The sequence below is a fragment of the Salminus brasiliensis genome, chromosome 7, assembly GCF_030463535.1.
Source record: "Salminus brasiliensis chromosome 7, fSalBra1.hap2, whole genome shotgun sequence".
Classification (NCBI taxonomy): domain Eukaryota; kingdom Metazoa; phylum Chordata; class Actinopteri; order Characiformes; family Bryconidae; genus Salminus; species Salminus brasiliensis.
In genome coordinates this window covers 7,554,416-7,574,984 of record NC_132884.1, presented here as the reverse complement: position 1 = coordinate 7,574,984, position 20,569 = coordinate 7,554,416, and the positions used below count along the sequence as shown (strand labels likewise).

Sequence of the window (20,569 nt, the reverse complement as noted above, 5' to 3'; positions counted from 1 at the left end):
AAATAATCAGGAACATACTGTAGAGATTATTTACATAAATGAATCCTCCATTTCAATAATTCTCCTCCTGTTCCAGAGAGGAAGATTGCAGAGGATGACTACATCATCCTGGTGGATGGTCTGAACGAAGCAGAGTTCCACAAGCCAGACTACGGAGATACCATCGCCTCCTTCATCACCAAGATCATCTCCAAGTTCCCGACATGGCTCAAACTGGTTGTCACTGTCAGGGTTAACCTGGTGGTAAGCTTACCTCGAACTTTACTAATCTCTCTGAGTAGCCCTGGTCTTTAACACAACCTGCAGAGAAGCTTTATGACTGGCTGTAATGCCAAGTGCTGCTGGTACTGGACAGTCTGGTACTGTTTTAGTGATGTTACATGATTTAGATGATATTCCAGGCAAAGTTGCCTTGGAACTTGTTTTTTTTTCGGTTCTTGTCTGACCTATTCTTGATAGGTGGAGCATTGAGTGTTTCTTCAGTTGATAGTTTTCAAGCTGGTGTCTCTTTGATCGATGCTGCTTTTTGGTTGGGTTTTTGTGGTTGGGGTTTCTTTAGTTGTTGGTGCTTTTTGTGGTTGGTGTTACTCAAGATTATAGGCTGGCATCTCTTTAGATGCTTCAGGGGCTTTTCAGGCTGGTGTTTCTCCAGATAATGCAGTGCTTTTTCTGGCTAGTGCTTCTTCGCATAGTGTTTTTCAGGCTGGTGTTTCTTCAGAGAGGCTAATGCTTTCTTCAGGCTAGTGGGTTTTCTCAGTGCTTTTCAAGCTGGTGTTTCCTCCGAGATTGCTTTTTTTGTGTTTCATCAGGCAGGCTAGTGTGTTTTCAGGCTGGTGTTACTTTTTCTGGATTTTATGGTTTATGTATCTTCAGCTTCTTTTTGGTTGGGCTTTTATTGTGGTGGGGTTACTCAGTTTGATTGGCATATTTTCTGGCTGGTGTTTCTTTAGATGTGCTAGTGTGTTGCTGGCTGGTGGAGGCCGCTATGGTTATTTAGCAACCAACAGTAATCCTGTTCTGATCAAAGATGATTTTAATGGGCTGGACTGTAGTCTGCAGGGAGCAGGCTTATGTAAGAGGGGTCAGTGGCTCTGATGCAACAGGGCAGATGTTCAGCATGTCTTTGTCCCAACCACCCCACCCCCATGCACACCTGCATACACAAACACATCCTCTCAAAACATTGTCCTAAAAGTGGCCTGAAATTGCTGGATTTACTCACTCGATCCATCATGTGCTAATTCAGTAATCAGAGCTTTTGAACTCAGGGTTTTGCTTTTTTGAAAATCCTGCACCTATAAATGTAAGCCCCTTCGTAGAGTTTGTCTTTTTATGTTTTATTTGCAAATACATGCTAGTTTTGGAATAGACTAATAAAATGGCACATTCCTAAACATTTTGATGACCTTGAGTTTTTGGTTCAATGTCTCAGCAGTCCCCTGTCTGATCCTCACTGCTGCTATTACCGACATCTGATGGGATACAGGAGTTTCAAGAGTAATGATGTATTGATTTTTAAGGCAACAGGGCTTAGAGCATGGTGGTGTCTGAAGCCTATTTGCTGAGGGTATTTATAACAAAAACAGTTAGTTGTCCAGTATTGTGCCCTTATTAAGTCATATCAAGCCTAAAGCTAATAACTAACTTGTCAACGCAAAAACTACTTATTAACTGGCTGCTTTTTACATTATGAAGCACTAACTAAAGTGAATTATACACATGTAATAATCTTGCTTAGCCATAACAAGTTAGTCAAAATTTTAGTATAACACTTTCATTTCTGTATTATATAGAATTGTCAGTCTCAGAGGAAAGAGGATCAGTCGAGTGCAAGGAGCCCTGTATTTGATTAAAAAAAAAAAAAAAAAAAAAAACATTTGCCAAAGATTTCATGTGATGCATCTAAAATAAAATGGTCTGGAAAATGCTTAATTTAATGGTTAACAAATATTAATGTTGTAAAATGCAGCCTATAAATCACCAATGCATTTCAAGGGCATTATAATGTCCTAAATGTTACCTAAATAACTAGACTGGTTCTTTAAGAGGGCATTAGCATGATCTAATGTACTAAAATACATTCCAGTAAAAATCCTGATTGTCCTATGTTCAGTTTGGGTGCAAAAAACAACTCTCTCTTTTTACTCTCTATGATTGTCATCTCTTCAAGGGAGATATTTTAGTAATTCATAAAGAGATCAAAACCTTTAGAAAATACTGGGTTGAAAAGAACCCATTTTGGATGATTGCCACAACCCGGAGCTGGGTTATGATTTAACATAACGCGCTCGGTTAAACTGATCCAGCATCACTGGGTTATATGAATAGTCCAGCAGTCTTTAGTCTGAGTTATGCAACATAGAGTTAATTTGCCCCAGCACTTGGTTGTTCATCTCTGTTTTTCTAATTTTAACATTATAAATGATTTTCTATGTTTTCATATTTTGATTAAATTAACTACTTTTAACTGGATGCCTGAAACTGTTCATGAAGTTAGATATACTGTTTCCAGAGCAACGTACCAAACATCAAGAGTAGTGATATAAAGTCTAGTCTAACCAGGTTTGTTTGGTTAACTAGCTAGGTGAGCTAAGTAACTCATCTGGTTGGCTAATGTATGCCAACTACAATAATTTATAACACAGATAACATTTATATTCACTTAAACATCATTTTTTCAGCTACAGTTTTCAGGTGCATTGCCAAATGTCATAAAATCAGCTACAGCTGACATGTTTAGAGACTGTTAATTAATGTAAATATTAATTCTCGCTGATGATTGATTATTTATCCTGTATTAGTTATCACTGCAACGTGGTTAATAACCCCAGCCACTTGGCTACACAATAGCCACCCACAAACCCCAAATCATGTCCCAGCACTGTGGAAATAACCCAGCGAAGTCACCCAACAGCCTCAACCCAGCATTTGGGAAGAAAGGTAGAGGAACCATCAAAATTTGTCTGAAATATTCCTCTGTAGTTTTGCACTGGAGCTGGCTAATGTAGCTAGCAAGTAATGGATGCGAATAACCCACCAATTAGTGGGTTATTCCAATTAGTGGGTTCTTTAGTAAAGGCTATGGTTTAATATTGAACTTGGAGCTTTCCCGGGTCATGCTGCTTCGCCATCAGCAGCCAGAGCCTAAGAGAGCACAATAGGCCATGCTCTCTCTGGGTGGGCAGATGGCCTTTTCTCCCCCTGATCACTCTCGTTGTGATACTGGCCTGCACTGGTGTCTTTTGGCTGTGATTTCAGAACTCAGTGCCTTGGTTTCGAGTGATAGTTTTGAATAGTCAGTGTCTGACTTCACATGTATCGGAGGAAGGCATGCACTTGTCCTCAACCTCCTAGTGTTGGGAGAAGCATTAGGTTATAACGTAAAAAATATGCCTGGCCTGACTGGTTACATGTAGGTTTTGCATATAGAATTTTTTTGCCAAATTACCAAACAAAAACTTTGTCTTCTTCTGCAGGAAGTGACCAGCCTGCTGCCCTTCCCCATCATTTCCCTGGACGACATCCATGACAACAAGGCAATCATGGGTGATTTGCACTCGTATCTGCAGCAGCGTATGGAGCACAGCGCTGCCATCCTCAGCAACATCGCCATCAACGGCAAGGCCGAGCCGGCGGCCGTCTCCAAGCTCAGCTCGCACCTGGTGGCCCGCAGCCAGGGCTCTTACCTGTACCTGAAGCTGACTCTGGACCTGCTGGAGAAGGGCCACCTAGTGATAAAAAGCTCCAGCTATAAGGTCATACCTGTGTCTCTGTGCGAGCTGTACCAGCTGCAGTGCAACATGAAGTTCCCATCGGCGTCCGCGTTTGAGCGTGTGCTGCCCGTGCTTAATGTGGCGTTGGCCTCACTGCACCCGCTTACCGACGAACAACTGTTCCGGGCGCTCAATGCCGGCAGCCTGAAGGGGGTGCTTGAGTGGAACGACTTCCAGCAGCGCATGGAGGCTCTCTCCTGCTTCCTGATCGCTCGGCGCGACCGGACGCGCATGTTCTACCACCCATCTTTCAGGGAGTGGCTGGTTTGGAGGGCTGACGGAGAGAGCACCGACTTCCTGTGTGATCCCAGGTGAGTCATGATGTCACTTCAGCAAGGAATAAAATGCCAATAATGAGAGTTTCTTGTAATAGAAGAACCAGGCAATGAGCCCTTTAAGCATTCAGGTGATTCTTCAAGATAGACATAGAACCACTGCCTTTATGAAAAGGAGGTAGACGGCAATGGGCAGTTTCTTCAGCACCTGTAGCCTAAAGCTAGACAGATGCTGATGCACCACTGTGGAAAAAGCCATCAAGCTTTCATCAAGACAGTGTGATATTTGCAGAATTTGCTGCTATTTAATTTAATCCATTCTGTAACACCATGCTCAACAGTTGGAAAGATGTCCTTTTCATGAAATTCTGCTCCCTTTTTGTCCAAACATGCCTTTCCTCCAAAAAGGTACTCATCACCTCACCTTTCCTAACAATGAGTGTGAACATGCCACAGCCCTAACACACTAATGTCTAAGGTCTGAGGCCTTGGTAAGCTATCTAGGAACTCAGATCTCCTGGGTTCCCAAGCCACTGTATGTTACTGTCCATAATCTGTCATGACAGTGCTTGACAGCAAATGACCTGTTCATGGAATGGTTATGGGAATGTTCTGCAGCAAAGTAACTAAATATCCTCCCAGCTGGTAGAGCTGAGATATTCAGGGGCTGAAAGCCGACTGCAGTAAATATCCGGCGAGTGTAAGGTCATCGCGATCATTCATGGAGCGAGGCACTCCGGCCTGCTCATCGTGTTCAAACTGGAGTGTGATGAGTGCATAAGAGAAATCCACTGTGTACGTGTCTCTGTGCGTACATGCATGCGTGTGTTTGTGTGTGGGTGCAAAATTACTCTTCTGAATCCCTCCCATTCATTTTGCCAGCTCTTCAGCGAGTTGCCCACCCTCACACACATTACTCACCGCTCTCATTTAGTCGAAGGCCAGCCCGTGCTCAGCCCGGCAGCAAGCAAAGCCTAATGGAGTTACAGTACTGCTGCGTCTCTCCCCGTGCACCAGAGGAAGCTGAGCTAGTTCAGCACGGCCTACTTAACGCAGGTCAGATATGAGGAGCGTGTGCTTTTTTGTTTGTTTTTTTTAAAGGGCCCAGCGCTTTGGTGGAGAAAATCGCTAGCCATGCGTGGCCTTTTAGAGAAAAGGAGATTCTGTTTAATCACAGCATGTACGAGATGTGCTGTCCAGAAGCGAGGGAGCGGGAACGGGAGAATGGCGGTTTATCCGTCCTCTGCCGTGAAGCTGTCTAGACGGCATTAATCAGCATGTAATCAGACAGAGCCAGTGTGACACGGTGTAATGGATGGGGATGCATCTGCTGAAGCAAATACAGTGTCAGTCACATAGTCTAGACACATAGACAAGAAGCTCTCTCTCTCCTCTACTTTTCTTCCCCGCTCTTCTCTCATTTTCCCGTCTTCTCTCTCCATGTCTCTCCTCTCCACTTCTCTTTTCTCTTCTTCTCTCCTGTCCACTTCTTCTTCTCATCTCCCCCATTCTCTTCTTTTCCTTTTCTCTCCTGTCCTCTTCTAATTTCTTCTCTCCCGTTGTTTCCTACTCTCTTCTCTCCTCTTCTTCCCTCTTTTGTCCTATTCTCTTCTGTCCTCTTCATTCATCCTCTGTTGTCTTCGTTCCTCTTTTCTTCTATCCTCTCTTCTGAGGCCTCCCCTTCTGTCCTCATGTCCTCTTCTAATTTCTTCTCTCCCATTGTTTCCTACTCTCTTCTCCTCTGTACTCTTCTATTTTCTTGTCTTTCTTTTGTCCTCTCTGTCCTCTTTTTTATTTTCTTCTTGTCTTCTCCTACCTTCTCTTCCCTCCCTCTCTTCTTCTCTCCTCTCTTCTTTTGTCCTCTCCTCTCTTCTTTTGTCCACTTCTTCATCTCCTTTTCTCTTCTACCCTCTATCCCATGTCTTCTCTTCTTTCTCCTATTCTGTCCTCTTCATTCCTCCTCTCATCCTCTATCCTCCTGTCTCCTATTTGTTCCTCTTCTGTCCTCTTTTTTCTTACTTTGTCCTCTTTTCATCTGTCCTGTCTCCTTATCAACCCTCTTTTCTTATGTCCTCCTATTTTAGCTTTCTTACAGTCTTTGTTTATTGTATCTGCTCTTCTCTTCTTCTCACTCCTCTCCTGCTCTCTTCTGTTCCTCTCACCCTTCTCTCTTTCCCTCCTCTCCTTTTCTCTATCCTATTCCTTTCAGTTCTTTTACTTCATCTCTCATCTGCTCTCATAACTTCTCCTTTCATTAGTTGGAATATCTCTGAAAAATAAACAAATATAACAGTGGTGGCTGAAGTACTTCCTTACTCTTGGAATGATAGTTTCACCCTCAGCTTCTGCTGACTGTTATCACATGACAGTCTCACAATCTCAGGTGATGACTGCACACACTTTTTCTGAGCATCTCTCTGATTTGGCAGGCATGTATGTGGACTATTGAATAACGCAGTGTAGACTGTCACTTATTCAAAGAGAATGGGAGAACTCCTGCCTCCAGGTTCTCCCACTTGGGGATTCGCCTGCATTCAGTTTGGATAGCAAATGGCACCGCTTTCACTCCAAGCTTCTTTTGTGGAGTGTTTGCACCAGTGTGTCTCTGGGGAGTTTGAGACTTTGCTTCATGTTAAAAGAGCAACAACAATTCCACAGGGAGGTCTGAGAGTCTGAGTGAAAAGCTGAGAATGAAAGAGAGAATAAATAAAATGATAGTGGTGATAATTATACTGCTGTTGTCACTCAGGCGGTTACACCACACATATAAGCAATAGGCCTTGATGTGTGTTTAATACATGTGTAATTTGGGATGTAGTAACTAACGTAAAGGAGAAATCAAACACAAGCAAAATATATTCACAGTGTATAGAGAAGGGCTGGGCGACATGGCAAATATACTGTGTAACATATTTAAGGACATTTTCACTATACGCGTTATTCATCACGATACATAATCACAGACTTAATATATCAGTAGCAACAGATTCCTAAAAACTATTATTCAGATACTCTCTTGTACTGAATACAGTGATTTTTATTAAACGTCTGCTGCACTAAACCAGCCTAATTACAGTGTTTGTAATGAAACCTGCAGCTGATCAGTGTTTTTAAAGCATTAACAGTATCCTCAATATGCTTGGAAAAGCATATTGTGCATAACGCTTACAAAATTAATCACAATACAATAAAATATCATCATATTGCCCAGCTCTAGTATAGAGTAATTCGGATATTTGTAGAGGGATACATTGTCGAGGATGGCATTGATAGGATATAAGCTTAGGAACTTATGTTATTATTATGTTATGTACAGGAGTGGACACGCCCTGATGGCCTTCATGCTTTCCCGTCAAGAAGGAAAACTGAACAGACAGCAGACGATGGAGCTGGGTCACCACATCCTCAAAGCTCACATATTCAAGGTAGAATACACACTCACACTGCCGCACACACAGGCTGACAATTTCTGCCTTGCACATACACAACCTAATTGGCTTGCAAATCTTGCATTTCAGCCTCCATTTAGCACCTAATGGAGGTAATTAGGGATGGCACTTGAGTTTCACACATTTTCACTCCCTCTCTCTTTCTCTCTCAGGGACAGAGTAAGAGGACGGGTGTGTCCTCCAGTGTTCTTCAGGCCGTCTGGATCAGTAACAGTACAGACAGTCTGTCTGCTGCTCTCTCCTCCCTCAGAAACCTCTACACACCAAATGTCAAGGTACACATACGCATTTACATTCTTAACCTTCAGTAAGGGTTTATTACGAATTGAGGTCAAAATCAAAGCCGACTCAGCAATTTACCCACAAGAGACCCAGTGCACTACAGTTAATTACCTGGGACCTGGGATGAGTTTGGAAAGTTTACACGTGAAGTGACATATCATGCACCAAAACCAAAACCCCAAAACTGTTACCCCTTGACTCATCATTGTGAATTTCCCCACTGCGGGACTAATAAAGGACTATCTTATCTTATCATACACTTTATGGACAAAAGTATTCAGTCACCTGTTCATTGTTTCTTCCAAAATCAAGGGTATTAAAGTCCTGCTTTTGTTGGAGTGACTGTCACTACTGTCCAGGGAACTATCGGATGGAGTACCATTAACCATCATTCCAGAGAACACAGTTCTACTGCTTCACAGCTCAATGCTTGCCGGGCTTCATACGCCTATTGGGTATTGGGTATGGTGCCAATAGGTTTACGTTTATCTGCTCCAGGGAGTCCTATTCTATTGCCAATACTTCTCTACAGGGACTAAACAAGCTGTGTGCGTGTATTTGCACATCTGTGTCAGCAATGGGTGCAACTTCATTAATAGTGTACCAAGAACACTGTTGTCTCTTTATTAAAGAGCAAATTCCACATAACCAAAACAGGGCTGTAAAACCAAAACCCCAAAACTTTTTTATTTACCTAAATGTATACCCGGTGAAAACCCTGCTAGTCAAAAATGGAAGTGTGACTCTGTTAAAATATCGAATTTTGTTTTCTTGTAATCACTTTTCTGAGACTGTCTTTGCCATTGCAAAGATTTGTTGCACCAACCAATGACCATTATTATCGTGTTAAACAAAGAGGCTATTGAGCTACAACAGGAACTAATTATTGCAATTGGAAAATGTGCACTGATATCTAATTTTCTAGCATCAAACAAATCTCTTGAGAAAACTCTCCAGAAGGCTCATTGTTGCCATGGTGCACAAAGCAAACAACTGTATGAATTGCTTGTTGCAAATCCTGACGTCAAGAAATGCTGTTCAACCCAATTATGAAAAACTCCACATGACTACACAAACTGAATCTGAGTTAAACCAGATTTGAAACCCATTCAGATCCACCTGGAAGGCCATTAGGTTTGCTACTGCATAAACAGCGCAAAATCAGTCCTGCTTAAATTATTTGCCCATTAGATTTGAGCTGTCGATCAGCATAAAGCCAGTGTGACTCAAATTTGATTGGAAAAGGGACATTTGTGTGTTCACACAGCTCAGAGAAAATCAGATCTATGTCACATTTAGGCGAAAAATCATTCATCAAACCCATTTTTGGGGTCAGTGTGACCTATCTCCCGTCATGCCCTTTGAAGCAGCACTCAACCAATTAGCGACTCTGACACATTCAAAGCTGACTCGGAGAGCCGTAACTCAGTGAATGTCAGAGTCACTCAAAGTGAAGAGGATTTGATAAGTCACACAGAACATAGTAATTAACACTGAGGCACACTGAAAAAGGGCCTTACATAATTATGTTTATTAATTAATTCTATTATATGTTAATTGCTGTAGTCTGGACTTCTCTGCCTGTAATTTCCTTGTTTTAATGGAATGAGTGTCACTCTGGGTGTACGCGCTTGTGCGTATGTACGTGTATGTGAGCGCACGCCAACGTCCTTGACAGCCGTCTGGTTGAAGAGGCGCTCATTAATTCCTGTGGTGTTTGGATAAATAAATGAGATTCTGTTTCCTCCGCTTTTAACGCATCCTGCTTCATCCAGCCTCCTAATCAAGCCTCCATTACCAGGCGAGCTCTCCGGCCTGATCAAAAGAAGCCGCCCGCTTTCATTTGGCCATGATCGCTAACGGTGACTCCATGCGTTCTGCCGTTAAATGAATTCGGAATAAGCTATTTGTATGCTAAAAAGGATCTTATGATATGTTCGGCCTCTTTTGTTGCTCAAGTCTGCAGCTGGAGAGCTTTTTTATAGCAGAAGGACACACTCCCGCTCCGTCACACACGCACTCTCTCTCGCGCGCGCCCGGCCGCTTACTCACTCACTCCCGCATGCCTCGGGGAGGTAAACACTAGAGTTTTGTTGGTTTAGTTTTGAAGAGAAGTTTCCTTTTCTCCTCTTCTGTTTGACACTCTGGGGCCCAGCGGACTTGGGCTTTTCACTCGTTTTTGTAACCAGGAAATTGAATGTGTGTCTTCGCGCATGTGTGTGTATGTGCATGTGTGCTTCTCTGAAGCTGATTACATCGCTACACTAGAGCGTCTTGACTGTAATGGAAAAATTAAGATGAGACACAGGTGCATTATCTCGAATCCAGGACGCAGGAAAAAAGATGTTTGGGTTTTTATAGATAGGAGCTGAGAATGTCCTTGAAACCTGTACCACGTGCAGTAACTGAGCAGGTCATCAGCCTTTTTTTGCTACTATAGGATCAAATGGCTCTGAACATACAGGTGTATGCTAAAATTTGGGCACCACTGGTCAAATGACAGGCTTTGTTAATTTCTTTAGAGTAAATAAGGTCACATCCTTGGGGCACATGTTGAGGCACAATTACTGTTTGTTTGCAGAGTTTACAATATTAACCAGAAATATAATGAAATATGTGGACACAATTATTGGGACACATTTCCTAATTATTGAAATCAGGTGTTTCATTCAGTCCCATCGCCACAGCTGTATAAAATCAAGAATCTAGCCAGGCAGTGTGCTTTTACACACATCAGTGAAAGAATGAGTGCTTCTAAAGAGCTCACTGAATTCCAGCATGGTGGTGTAATAGGATGCCATCGTTGTAACAAGTCAGTTGGTGATTCCTTGCCTCTGAGGTTTTCTACCATCGACTGTGAGTGGTATTATTAAAAAGTGGAAGCTTTTTGGAACCTGGTGCATAAAAGTCTTCCTGACTTTCTTCATGTCAAGTGGTCCAATTTTTACACTGACTTCCATTGAAAGTTTTTCCATTAAAAGGCTCTTATAAAGTAAAAATGTTGGAGATTATTTGGAGATTATACCATTTTTTGGAGAAGGGTTTTGTGTGACAGCGTTGATATACAAGATCTTTGGCCCAAAGTCTTGTGGACTGATGAAATTAAAATTGGCTGCAATGAGCAAAAGTATGTTTGTCTGTCTCCTCAGGTGTCTCGTCTACTGATCCTGGGCGGGGCGAGTGTATGTTACCGAACAGAGGTGCTCAACAGTGCCCCGGTGCTGTGTGTGCAGTCTCACCTGGGTCACCTGGAAATGGTGGCCCTGCTGCTGGAGTTCGGGGCACCCATGGATGGGGTATCTGAGAGTGGCATGACTCCCCTGTGTCACGCTGCTGCCGCTGGGCACTTAGAGGTGGTCACGCTGCTCTGCAGAAAAGGGGCAAAGGTCAGTCACAATTATGCAGCATCTACCACTGTTTACCACCCTCATCTCATACACAGCAACAACAAGTACTTCAGTTCGATGCTTTTTACATGCATTTACATTCATGTATATTCGTGTTAGTGTCAGTGTAGCACTTTGGAACATTTTGGAAAATACATGTTTCTGGGTTACTGTAAACAACAAAAAAAAACAAAAAAACTAAGAGCTATGCAAACATTTGGGTGCCCTATGAGATTTGAGCTCTCAGGTAACTTATCCCAAAGAACTGAATTAGCTTTTTAGGGCTGTAACTTTAGGTCACGGAGTAAACAGCTTATAAAATGCTTATAGGTAAATCAAAACTCCTGGCAGACGGCATGAAACCTTCAAGAAGATTTATTAAACTCTGTGTGGAGTGGTTGTGCACTGTTCTACTGAGCAGCGACATCTGCACAAATGTGACCTTCATGGCAAAAAAAAAAAAAAGAATCTTGAAAAATGCTCCATGCTGCAGGCCTTCTTAACCCTTTAGCCCATGCCCGATAGCAGGCATGGTGCCAATAGTTTCATGTTTATCTGCTCCAGAGAGTCCTATTCTATTGGCAGTACTTCTAAACAGGCATTAGATAAGCAGTGTGTGCATTTGCACATCTGTGTCAGCAATGGGTGCAACATAAAGCTTATAGCTTAATGCATTCATTAGAAAGGGTTTCCATAAACCCTTGGACATATAGTGTATGTCTGGAGAAAAAACAGTGCAGAATTTTATGAAAAGAACACTTCTCCAACTGTCGATCATCACTCATCATTTGGGCTTGTGTTGCGGCCAGTGACAATTTCACTGGTGAATGGATTTGATTACATATAATACAATCCTGGAACAAACATCACACCGTCTGTATAAATGCTGAAGATGAAAAGAGGAAGGCTTCTAAACAGAAGAATAATGATTCTAAACACAACTCAAAATCCACAATGGACTACTGTAAGCTGAAGGTTTTGCCATGGCCCTCGCAGTCCCCTGACCGAAACATCATCAAAAATCTGTGGATAAACCTCAAATGTGCAGTGCATGCAACATGACTTATACACAGAACTAGAAGCCTTTAGCAAAGAAGAATGGGTGAAATGTCCCAAACAAGAATTATAAGACTGTGAACTGTGTGTATATAAATGATGCTCATATCTTGACTAAATACACTTCCATGTGTGCTATTATCAGGTGGATCATGCAGATAAAAGTGGTCAGTGTGCTGTAGTGCATGCTGCTCTGAGAGGACATGGGGAGATACTGCAGTATCTGCTAGAGCAGAACTGGAGCTCTGACAGCAGCCTTAAGAGCAAAGTACTGCAGCAAGCACTCATTGCTGCCTCCAGTATGGGACATATACAGGTAGAACACTTACACACAACTTTGCTTTCTGTATGGAATGCATATGAACACCCACATTTGATTATGTAACACAGTCATGCATCACCAAAGAAATTGGGTGGCAAACCCCAAAAAACAAGAAAAAGGAGTATATGTACACAAAATATCACACATTTGGGTACTGCATCTAGCTACCCCATGTGGCCAGTTGTAAGCTGAACTCAAGTTCAAAGTCATACTTGATGTTGCTAATGCTTGTTTTTTAGCAACTGACTTGTTTCTGCCCCACCATCTGACCACTGACAAGAGCTTGAAATGTTAAATTGAAAAGAAAAATACAGTCATATCAGAATGTTATGACCACCCCTGGTTTGAAATGAACTCAAATTGTCACAGATGCCATGTGACTGGGTTTGCTGCACGTATAAATGAGCAGAGTGCAAAACCAACATCATGGGCTCAGGCAGCATCTTGGAAACTGCTAACCTTGTGGGATGTTCTTGAGCCGCCGTAGTAAAGGTGTACTGAGAATGGATTTCTCGCTCATTGAGTGCCTGCCAACGGCATAACAGATGCCAGAGGGGAACGACGACTCTTGATGAGTGGTACAGAGCAATTGACACACCACTGTGGACCAGTTAACCCTCCCTCATTTAATACAGTCCATGCTATGATGTCTCACCACTGTCATCTGAGACAAGGGTGGTTGTTCCCACCATTAGGTAGGTGATTATAATACTCTGATATGACTGTGTATTTTGCCCGAATATGAACATCCAAACACAACCAACCAAGGACCAAACATAATTCCACATCCCTAATGTATGTTAATGCTTAGCAACAATGTTTAATTACCATTAAAGACCAGTAAACATTTTTTTTAAATACTAATCTATCCAAAATGTATTTTAATTAATGTATCAGTCAGTGCCTTCAAATAAAATTCTAAATAGTGTGTTTATGCTCTAGAATTTGAATGTAAACCAAACTAATATTTGGGAAGTTATGTCTGAACTCAACATCCGAGAAACATCTCTGTTCCCGACCTCTGTATTTTGAGTTTGATTCATTATCATATACATTCATTCAGGTGGTGAAAAACTTGCTGGCTCTGAACAAGGACGAGCTGATCGTGCAGATTGATGGCCATGACACACTGTGGGGAGAGACCGGTGCGTTGCACACAGGCACTATTACCTATTACATACGTCTGTGTAATATTTAAAGGACAGTCTATGAACCGTGTGGAAAAAGGGTGTTAACCCAAACAGATCCCACCTGCCGCTTTATTAGAGCGGAGTAAGTTTAAGTGATTTTTATATTATGATCTTTTTAGCTCTGACTGCTGCCGCTGGGCGGGGCAAGCAGGAGGCTTGTGTGTTTCTTCTGGAACAGGGCTCTACAGTTACCCAGCCAAACCGCAGGGGCGTGGCCCCCATTTTCAGTGCTGTGAGACATGGGCACACACAGGTGGGACTGGACCATTCATTTTCATTCTCACCAAAAAAATTTGCATTTGAATTTGAAAACTCACCTCTTTAATACCGGTTCCACATCTTCCTCTCTTTTCTACTCTCCTTCTCAGGTAGTAGAGCTCCTGCTGCAGCATGGTGCTGAAGTAAATACCTGTGACAAACATAGCCGATCTCTGTTGATGGTGGCAGCCAGCGAGGGTCACCTGACCACTGTGGACTTTCTCCTCTCGCAGGGTGAGTCATCTGACCACAGGGCCACTTCCTTTGACCTTGCAGCCAACAGAAGGTCTACATACCCAAATTTTAACCAGTTTCACAGTTAACAGGAACATTTTCTGAGTGTCTTGTGTGTTTGTTTGTGTGTGCCCTGCAGGAGCGAGTGTGACAGCGGTGGATAAGGAGGGCTTGACTCCACTGAGTTGGGCGTGTCTGAAGGGCCAGAAGAGTGTGGTGGAATTTCTGGTGGAGAGAGGAGCGCAGATTGATCATGCAGATAAGAACGGGCGCACCCCACTGGATCTGGCAGCTTTCTATGGAGATGCTGACATAGTGCGTTAATTCTCCCTGTCTGTATGCAAATATGTTCTGTATATGGGTTTTTTCAGATTTTCCCAATTCCCTCCCACTAGCTAGGCCTCCCCCTATTACACAGTTCTACCAGTGCTGGGAGGGTGAAAGCTGGCACATGCTTCCTTCCTCACATAAAGCCACATAAAGACAGACACTGCATGTTTCCAAACTGCTGCTAATGGGGAGAGCTGACCTCGCCTGGAGGAGAACACTAACTGCCAGTTCTGTTACATCAGCCCACAAACGCCCATACTGGTTAGCATTGTGCTGAGTGATGGGGAAAAAAGAAAAGGGAGGATAGGGCCTATGCTTTAGGCGCCTCTGATTTTTTTTTTGCAGGTTCCTCATACAGTTGCAATTTGCAACACCCCTCTGCATTAGGTTTATTAGTAAAATGCACTTAGTTTCAGCAATAAACCAAACAAACAATAACAATTTAAATAGCTCAACCCATTTAATGTAACAAATTGGCCATTTTAATGACTACTGCAGTCAGAATTACTCAACCCCTTCATGACAAGCATCTTTAGTACCTAGTAGAGCACCCTTTTGCTGCAACCACCTTCTGTAAATCCCAACAAATTTTCAAAGACAATTTTCTAGGACGTCTTCTAAAATCAGATCCTGGTGGACTTTAAGGTATTGTCCTATTGGAAGGTCCACCGACTCCCAAGCCTCAGCTTTCTCAAAGAAGACATGACATTTCATTCATTCTTCCTCCTCCAGATATACCACTGATTCATAGGCCCAAAAAGGAGGAAGAATGAAGCATATGCTGAAAAGAACAACTTGCCTACAGTTAAGCATGGCGGTGGCTCAGTTGTGCTCTGGGGTTGCTTTGCTTCCTCCAGCACTGGAAACCTGCAGCCTGTGGAGAGCAAGTAGATTCAACCAAGTATCAAGAAATCCTTGAAGAAAACATTGTGTCTTTTGTAAGGAAGCTGAAGCTTGGGTGTCATTGGCCCTTCCAGCAGGACAATTATCTCATGCATACCTCAAAGTCCACCAAGGTGTGGTTTCAGAAGAAGTCCTGGAAGATTCTAGGGATTCTAGACTTAAACCCCTTTGAAAATCTTTGGTGGGATTTGAAGAAGGTGGTTGCAGCGTGTAAACCCATGAATGTTAGTGAACTAGAGGACACTGCACATGAGGAATGAACCAAGATGTCAGAAGCTGGTGTGCATCACATTTGCAGCAGGTCAGTTCAGCAAAACGGTCTCTACCAAGTACTAAAGCTGCTTGTCATGAAGAGGTTGAATAATTCTGAGACTGCAGTCGTCGTTAACCCCTTAACTTTGCCAGGCTTATTACACACTAAGGTGTATCACTCAGTAACTACTACAGGGACTGTACAAACTGGTGGGGCCATTCTTTGGCTTGTAAGAACACTTTTGTCCCACCAGCTGGTCATAAGCCGCTTTAGGGGTTCAAAGTAGCATTTTGTGTTGAGTTTGAAGAAAGCTCTGGTAATAGCAGTTGTGTTGAGCTGTTTAAATTGTTCTTGTTTGATTGGTTTTTTGGGAACAGCTGAAAGTTTGTACATTTTGCAAATAAATCTAATTTGCAATGGGGCTAAATAAATCAGATTGCAGCTGTAGTCCTCAGGTGACATTTTCAGAGTGTGTATGAGCTGGTTTTACACCAGGTTACCAGGATTATACCTGTATAGGAAGCATTCACATACAATGCAAGCCTTAACCCCGGAACCATTTCAAACAGTTTTAAAATCAATGTGAAGTGGAAATCAATCATAGTGCATTTTTATGTATCATGATGAATTTTTCTGTATCAGTAAGGGCCTCTGGGCTCATGAGCGTTTTCACACAATGTTAAGTGGAGGTGGTGGAAGTGGGAGGTGGAACATGAATCAGAAGGTGTTTTGAGGTGGACAGAAAGTCATTCTGCTTTGATGGGAGAATTGTTTTTAATAATATTTGATAAATTGTGCTTAATATGACCAGACATAAATTATCATGGTTCTAATTTCAGCATGACTCAGATCAGTCACAAGGGGTGTATCGATTCACATAGTTGAGAAATCTATTTAATACGATGTAGTAAAATTAAGGGGTGGTTGTGAATGTGCATTATATTACCATGCTAATATTTAATTTTCTCATTCATTATTATAAAAGTATAGTATTTTATAATAGTACAGGACTTGCTGCTAACGTCTTAGTGCCACATACCACAGGATGTCTCTTGTGGAGTCCAGGAAGTGTGCCTATGTTGGTGGGTGGAGGTATAATATAGAAAAGCTGTATTATATAATGAGGCTTGGTATATTAATTAAGCACATATTAATTAAGCACAGTGACATTGAGGCTGTATGGTATTGTATTGTACTACAGCATTTCTGTCCCTCAGGGCCTGCTCTCAAATGACAGAGCAACTTGAATCAAGCATATGGATGGCTGTGTGTGTGTGTGTGTGCCTCCTTTTATTTTCTTGTATCCCAGGTGCATTTTACTTCACTGTCCAATAGACGGCACTGCTGTAGTCATGCATATAGACTGTATTCGGTACAGTCATGTCTGATACACATTCTGAGTGCTTATCTTCTCTGCTGCAGGTGCATTACTTGGTGGAGCGTGGCGCCGTAATCGAGCACATGGACTACAGTGGCATGCGGCCCCTCGACCGCGCCATCGGCAGCCGCAACACTTCGGTGGTGGTCACCCTGCTGAAGAAAGGCGCCAAGCTGGGTGAGTAGCTCTGCAGGAACATCACGGCACACATTTGCACGGCTCTCCCTTGGGCCTTTCCCCTGCGCTGTCCTCACGAATAATCTAGAACACCCGCATCAGCTTCTCAGGAGGGGCCTGGCCATTCTAAATCCAGAACGTGGCCGATCTTTCTGCTTTCACCCCCCCCCCCCCCCCCCCCCGCCTTTCTTTCCAACCATGAGAGCGCAGCGCTCTGTTCCTCTGCTGAGTCCTAAATGCAACAGAAACCAGGCCAAATTTTCACTGGAGCCTGAGCATGCTGTGCCGAGCCACTAGAACCTCTAGAAGTGGGACACTGGTGATATATGTGACTGTCACCTCTAGCGTGCGTTCCACCAGGATCAGAGTTATATAGCAAAATAGCTCTCAGTTCCTAACCCAAAGTCACAGAGTGTGAACTGCAGGAGAAGGCCAATCGCCTTGTCTTTGCCTCATCTGATTGGCTGTCACTGCTGTACATAGCAGGTTCATCATAAACCTCTCCCCTCAGGTGGTCACGGTTCAGTACACGCAATCGCACAGAGAATACACAATACACAACAACACTGTAATTGCGGTTCATTTCTCAACTACTCGGGCCACCCGGAAACTGCAAACCCCCTCCTTTTGTTGGCCCTCTCCTCCCGAAGGCGTGTAAGAGCGGGGGGATGGAGACAGTATTACAGTTACTATAGCGGTACTCGTAAAACCACTACAATACCCACAATACCACGCAGATCCAAACGTTACCTGCTTTTAGCTTGTGAAATTTGTCCACATCAGTACTACTGCATGCACCAAACCATAACCGCCTGTATCGTGACTGTTCAGTATAAATACACAGAACCGTTACCTCCCTACTGGACAGCAAGTTGTCCAGAAGCTTGCACATCTGTTTTTAATAAAGCATATCAATAATCATAAACTCCCGCTCTTGCCTTGGTAAATATAGAGGTAGTATAGCCAGTGGTTACATCTTGGCTCTGCACCTGAAGGTCATAAGTTTGCTCTCAGACATAAATAAACTGTGATCAAAGCACATAACCCTAGCTTGTTACAAGGGGATGTCCCTGCAAATGGCATTTGTGAGTCACTCTAGATTAAAAGGCATACTCGTTATTCGAGCCCATCAAATGTATTTGGATCACCCATTTCTTTTGGTTGTCTTTGTAATGTGTCTCGCTTGTTGCATAGAATTGACTGCCGTCTTTTTATTTTCCCTTGTGAGACTCCTAACAACAGATTGATTTGTCACACCTCCTTAGTGTATCTAGGCCTTGCTCATGGCAGTGTCTTACCCTGGTTGAAGTTCTTGTAGCTCTTTTAAAGTCTTTTCAGTGAGGGAGTGAGGGGACTCTGTTAAGCACTGTAGGGCTAGAAAAAAGAAAAGGCAAAAAGTACATCTTGCTCTAGCTGGAGCTAATCTAGCCTCGCTTTCCAAGGGTTTTCATGCTGGCTGGATTTAAGAGTAGCGTCCAACGACCGCTGAACCACTGAAAAACAACCACGCTGGCCCGTGTTCTAAATTAGCATTAGCTGGGTGTTCCATTTAGCTTCTGCATAGGAGGAAAAGTAGAGGTTGTGAAGGTTTTTTTTTTTATTCTAATACTGCATGGTTCATACCTTCAGCCAAACTTCTTTCCCCTTTCCTCCTCTGCTCGAATAATATTACAGGGCAGCTTAAAAGACCTACTTTCCAATTTTAGATCTGAAGCTTTCTTCCAAAACCAGCACTTCGTTTTCTGTTCGAGAGAAGCTGCCAATAAAGTTTTCCAAAAGACACATTCAGTTCTCCCTCTTTCAGGGTTGGTGACTTTGCAGTCTGTTCTTTTGTGTTAGAGTTTTCTGTATATAAAGAGGCATCAGAAGTGTAATCAGCTTTAAGAGCCTCCAACAGGTTTAGCTTTTTCAGTTCTGAATTAGACACAGTTCTGTACAGCAGATGTGGGTCAGATCTCTTCCAGAGTGCTTTCTCCACTCCTCTTTCATTATTTCTCTCTTTCTCTTTCTCTTTCCTGCCTTCACTGTCCTGCTGCTAAAGGCTACAGAACGTCGCCCTATGATCGATCAGGTACAAGCTTTAGGTAACTCTCCTGAGCCAGTCTTGTTCATGGTCTGGGAGGAAGATGAGGAGGTGAGTGGGAGGCTAACAGCCTTGTTATGCTCTTTTTCTCCCACAGGCAATGCTGCCTGGGCCATGGCCACTTCCAAGCCAGACATCCTCATCATTCTGCTGCAGAAGTTGATGGAGGAGGGCAACCTGTTGTATAAGGTACTCTTGCACGCCAGGCTTTTGGGAGTCTGGTGGGTTTTGTTGCTTAATATGGCCAAAACTGACCTGCTTTGGATTGTCATTGAAAACGGCCGCACTGTGTTTTTTTGGCGTGACGTGTAGGGGCAGGTGAATGTGAAAAAACATACGAATGTGTAACAGCTGTGGCTAGAGTTGTTACCTCGTTTAATGGATAGTAATGGTGGATGATCAGGTGGTACCTCAGGTGGTTAATTTGATCCGTTCCTGTCTATAAGGCGTAGGTACTCATGTGATTTTAGCTGAGATTAGCGCTCTTGCTTCACATTTTCTCATGTGTTGAGGATGTGAACTTCACAGTTTTTGTAGTCAACGCAGCCCTGTTGCAACACATGCTACACTGCTAGTCAGTGATATCACACATGGCTGCTACCAAACACATTGTCAATAAATTAAAGAAACAATAACTTTGCAGCTTTTTCAAGGATTAGTCAACAGCCTGGCTCAGAGCTGCACACTGCCAGATGTGCCAGTATGACTCTGTTTTTGCTCAGTGTGCACACATTCACTCAGGCACAATTCTGAAACCTCATCCCAGCTGTGAAGCATGGTGGAGGGAGCATCATGGGGCCTGGAAACTCTACAATCCTTAAGGCAATGAATTCAGAGCTGAATCAAAAACCTTCATAGTAGAATATGAAGTCAGCAGTTCATGACCTTTAGCTAAAGATATATTGGGTGATGCAACATAACAATGACCCAAAGCTTTGTGTCTTGGAAGACACAAATACTTACTTATTTGCAGCTACAGGAAATGTTTGGTAAAGGTGATTGCTGCTATCGGGAGTTTACAAGTTTTTGAATTTGAAGGTCCACTTACTTTTTCTAGCCTGCACTGTGGATGTTTACTCAATGTGCTCAATATAAGACATGAACAGTACAGCTTGTGTAGTGTTTGTTATTAGTTCAGCGAGAGTGTAAGACTATAGTGTCTATAGTGAAAAAAAAGCTATTCTCCAAAATAGATCACCAAACTGCCAACCAACACCTGC

The 20,569-nt window shown here is 42.9% G+C and overlaps 1 protein-coding gene across 4 annotated transcripts in view; it reads left to right on the top strand.

Moving 5' to 3' along the window:
- Positions 1-20,569, top strand: part of tanc1a (tetratricopeptide repeat, ankyrin repeat and coiled-coil containing 1a) — a 93,855-nt gene that overhangs the window by 68,630 nt on the left and 4,656 nt on the right. For 2 of the 4 annotated variants that reach the window (XM_072683671.1, XM_072683674.1), the window contains 13 exons: positions 77-243; positions 3,477-4,084; positions 7,365-7,473; positions 7,650-7,772; positions 10,929-11,165; positions 12,367-12,537; positions 13,607-13,688; positions 13,853-13,986; positions 14,102-14,225; positions 14,365-14,540; positions 17,134-17,266; positions 19,308-19,337; positions 19,447-19,538. In XM_072683671.1, the coding sequence (XP_072539772.1) occupies positions 77-243; positions 3,477-4,084; positions 7,365-7,473; positions 7,650-7,772; positions 10,929-11,165; positions 12,367-12,537; positions 13,607-13,688; positions 13,853-13,986; positions 14,102-14,225; positions 14,365-14,540; positions 17,134-17,266; positions 19,308-19,337; positions 19,447-19,538 (2,186 nt within the window). The remainder of the gene's footprint in view (positions 1-76; positions 244-3,476; positions 4,085-7,364; positions 7,474-7,649; positions 7,773-10,928; positions 11,166-12,366; positions 12,538-13,606; positions 13,689-13,852; positions 13,987-14,101; positions 14,226-14,364; positions 14,541-17,133; positions 17,267-19,307; positions 19,338-19,446; positions 19,539-20,569) is intronic. The other 2 variants (XM_072683673.1, XM_072683672.1) reach the window with 2 other exon arrangements.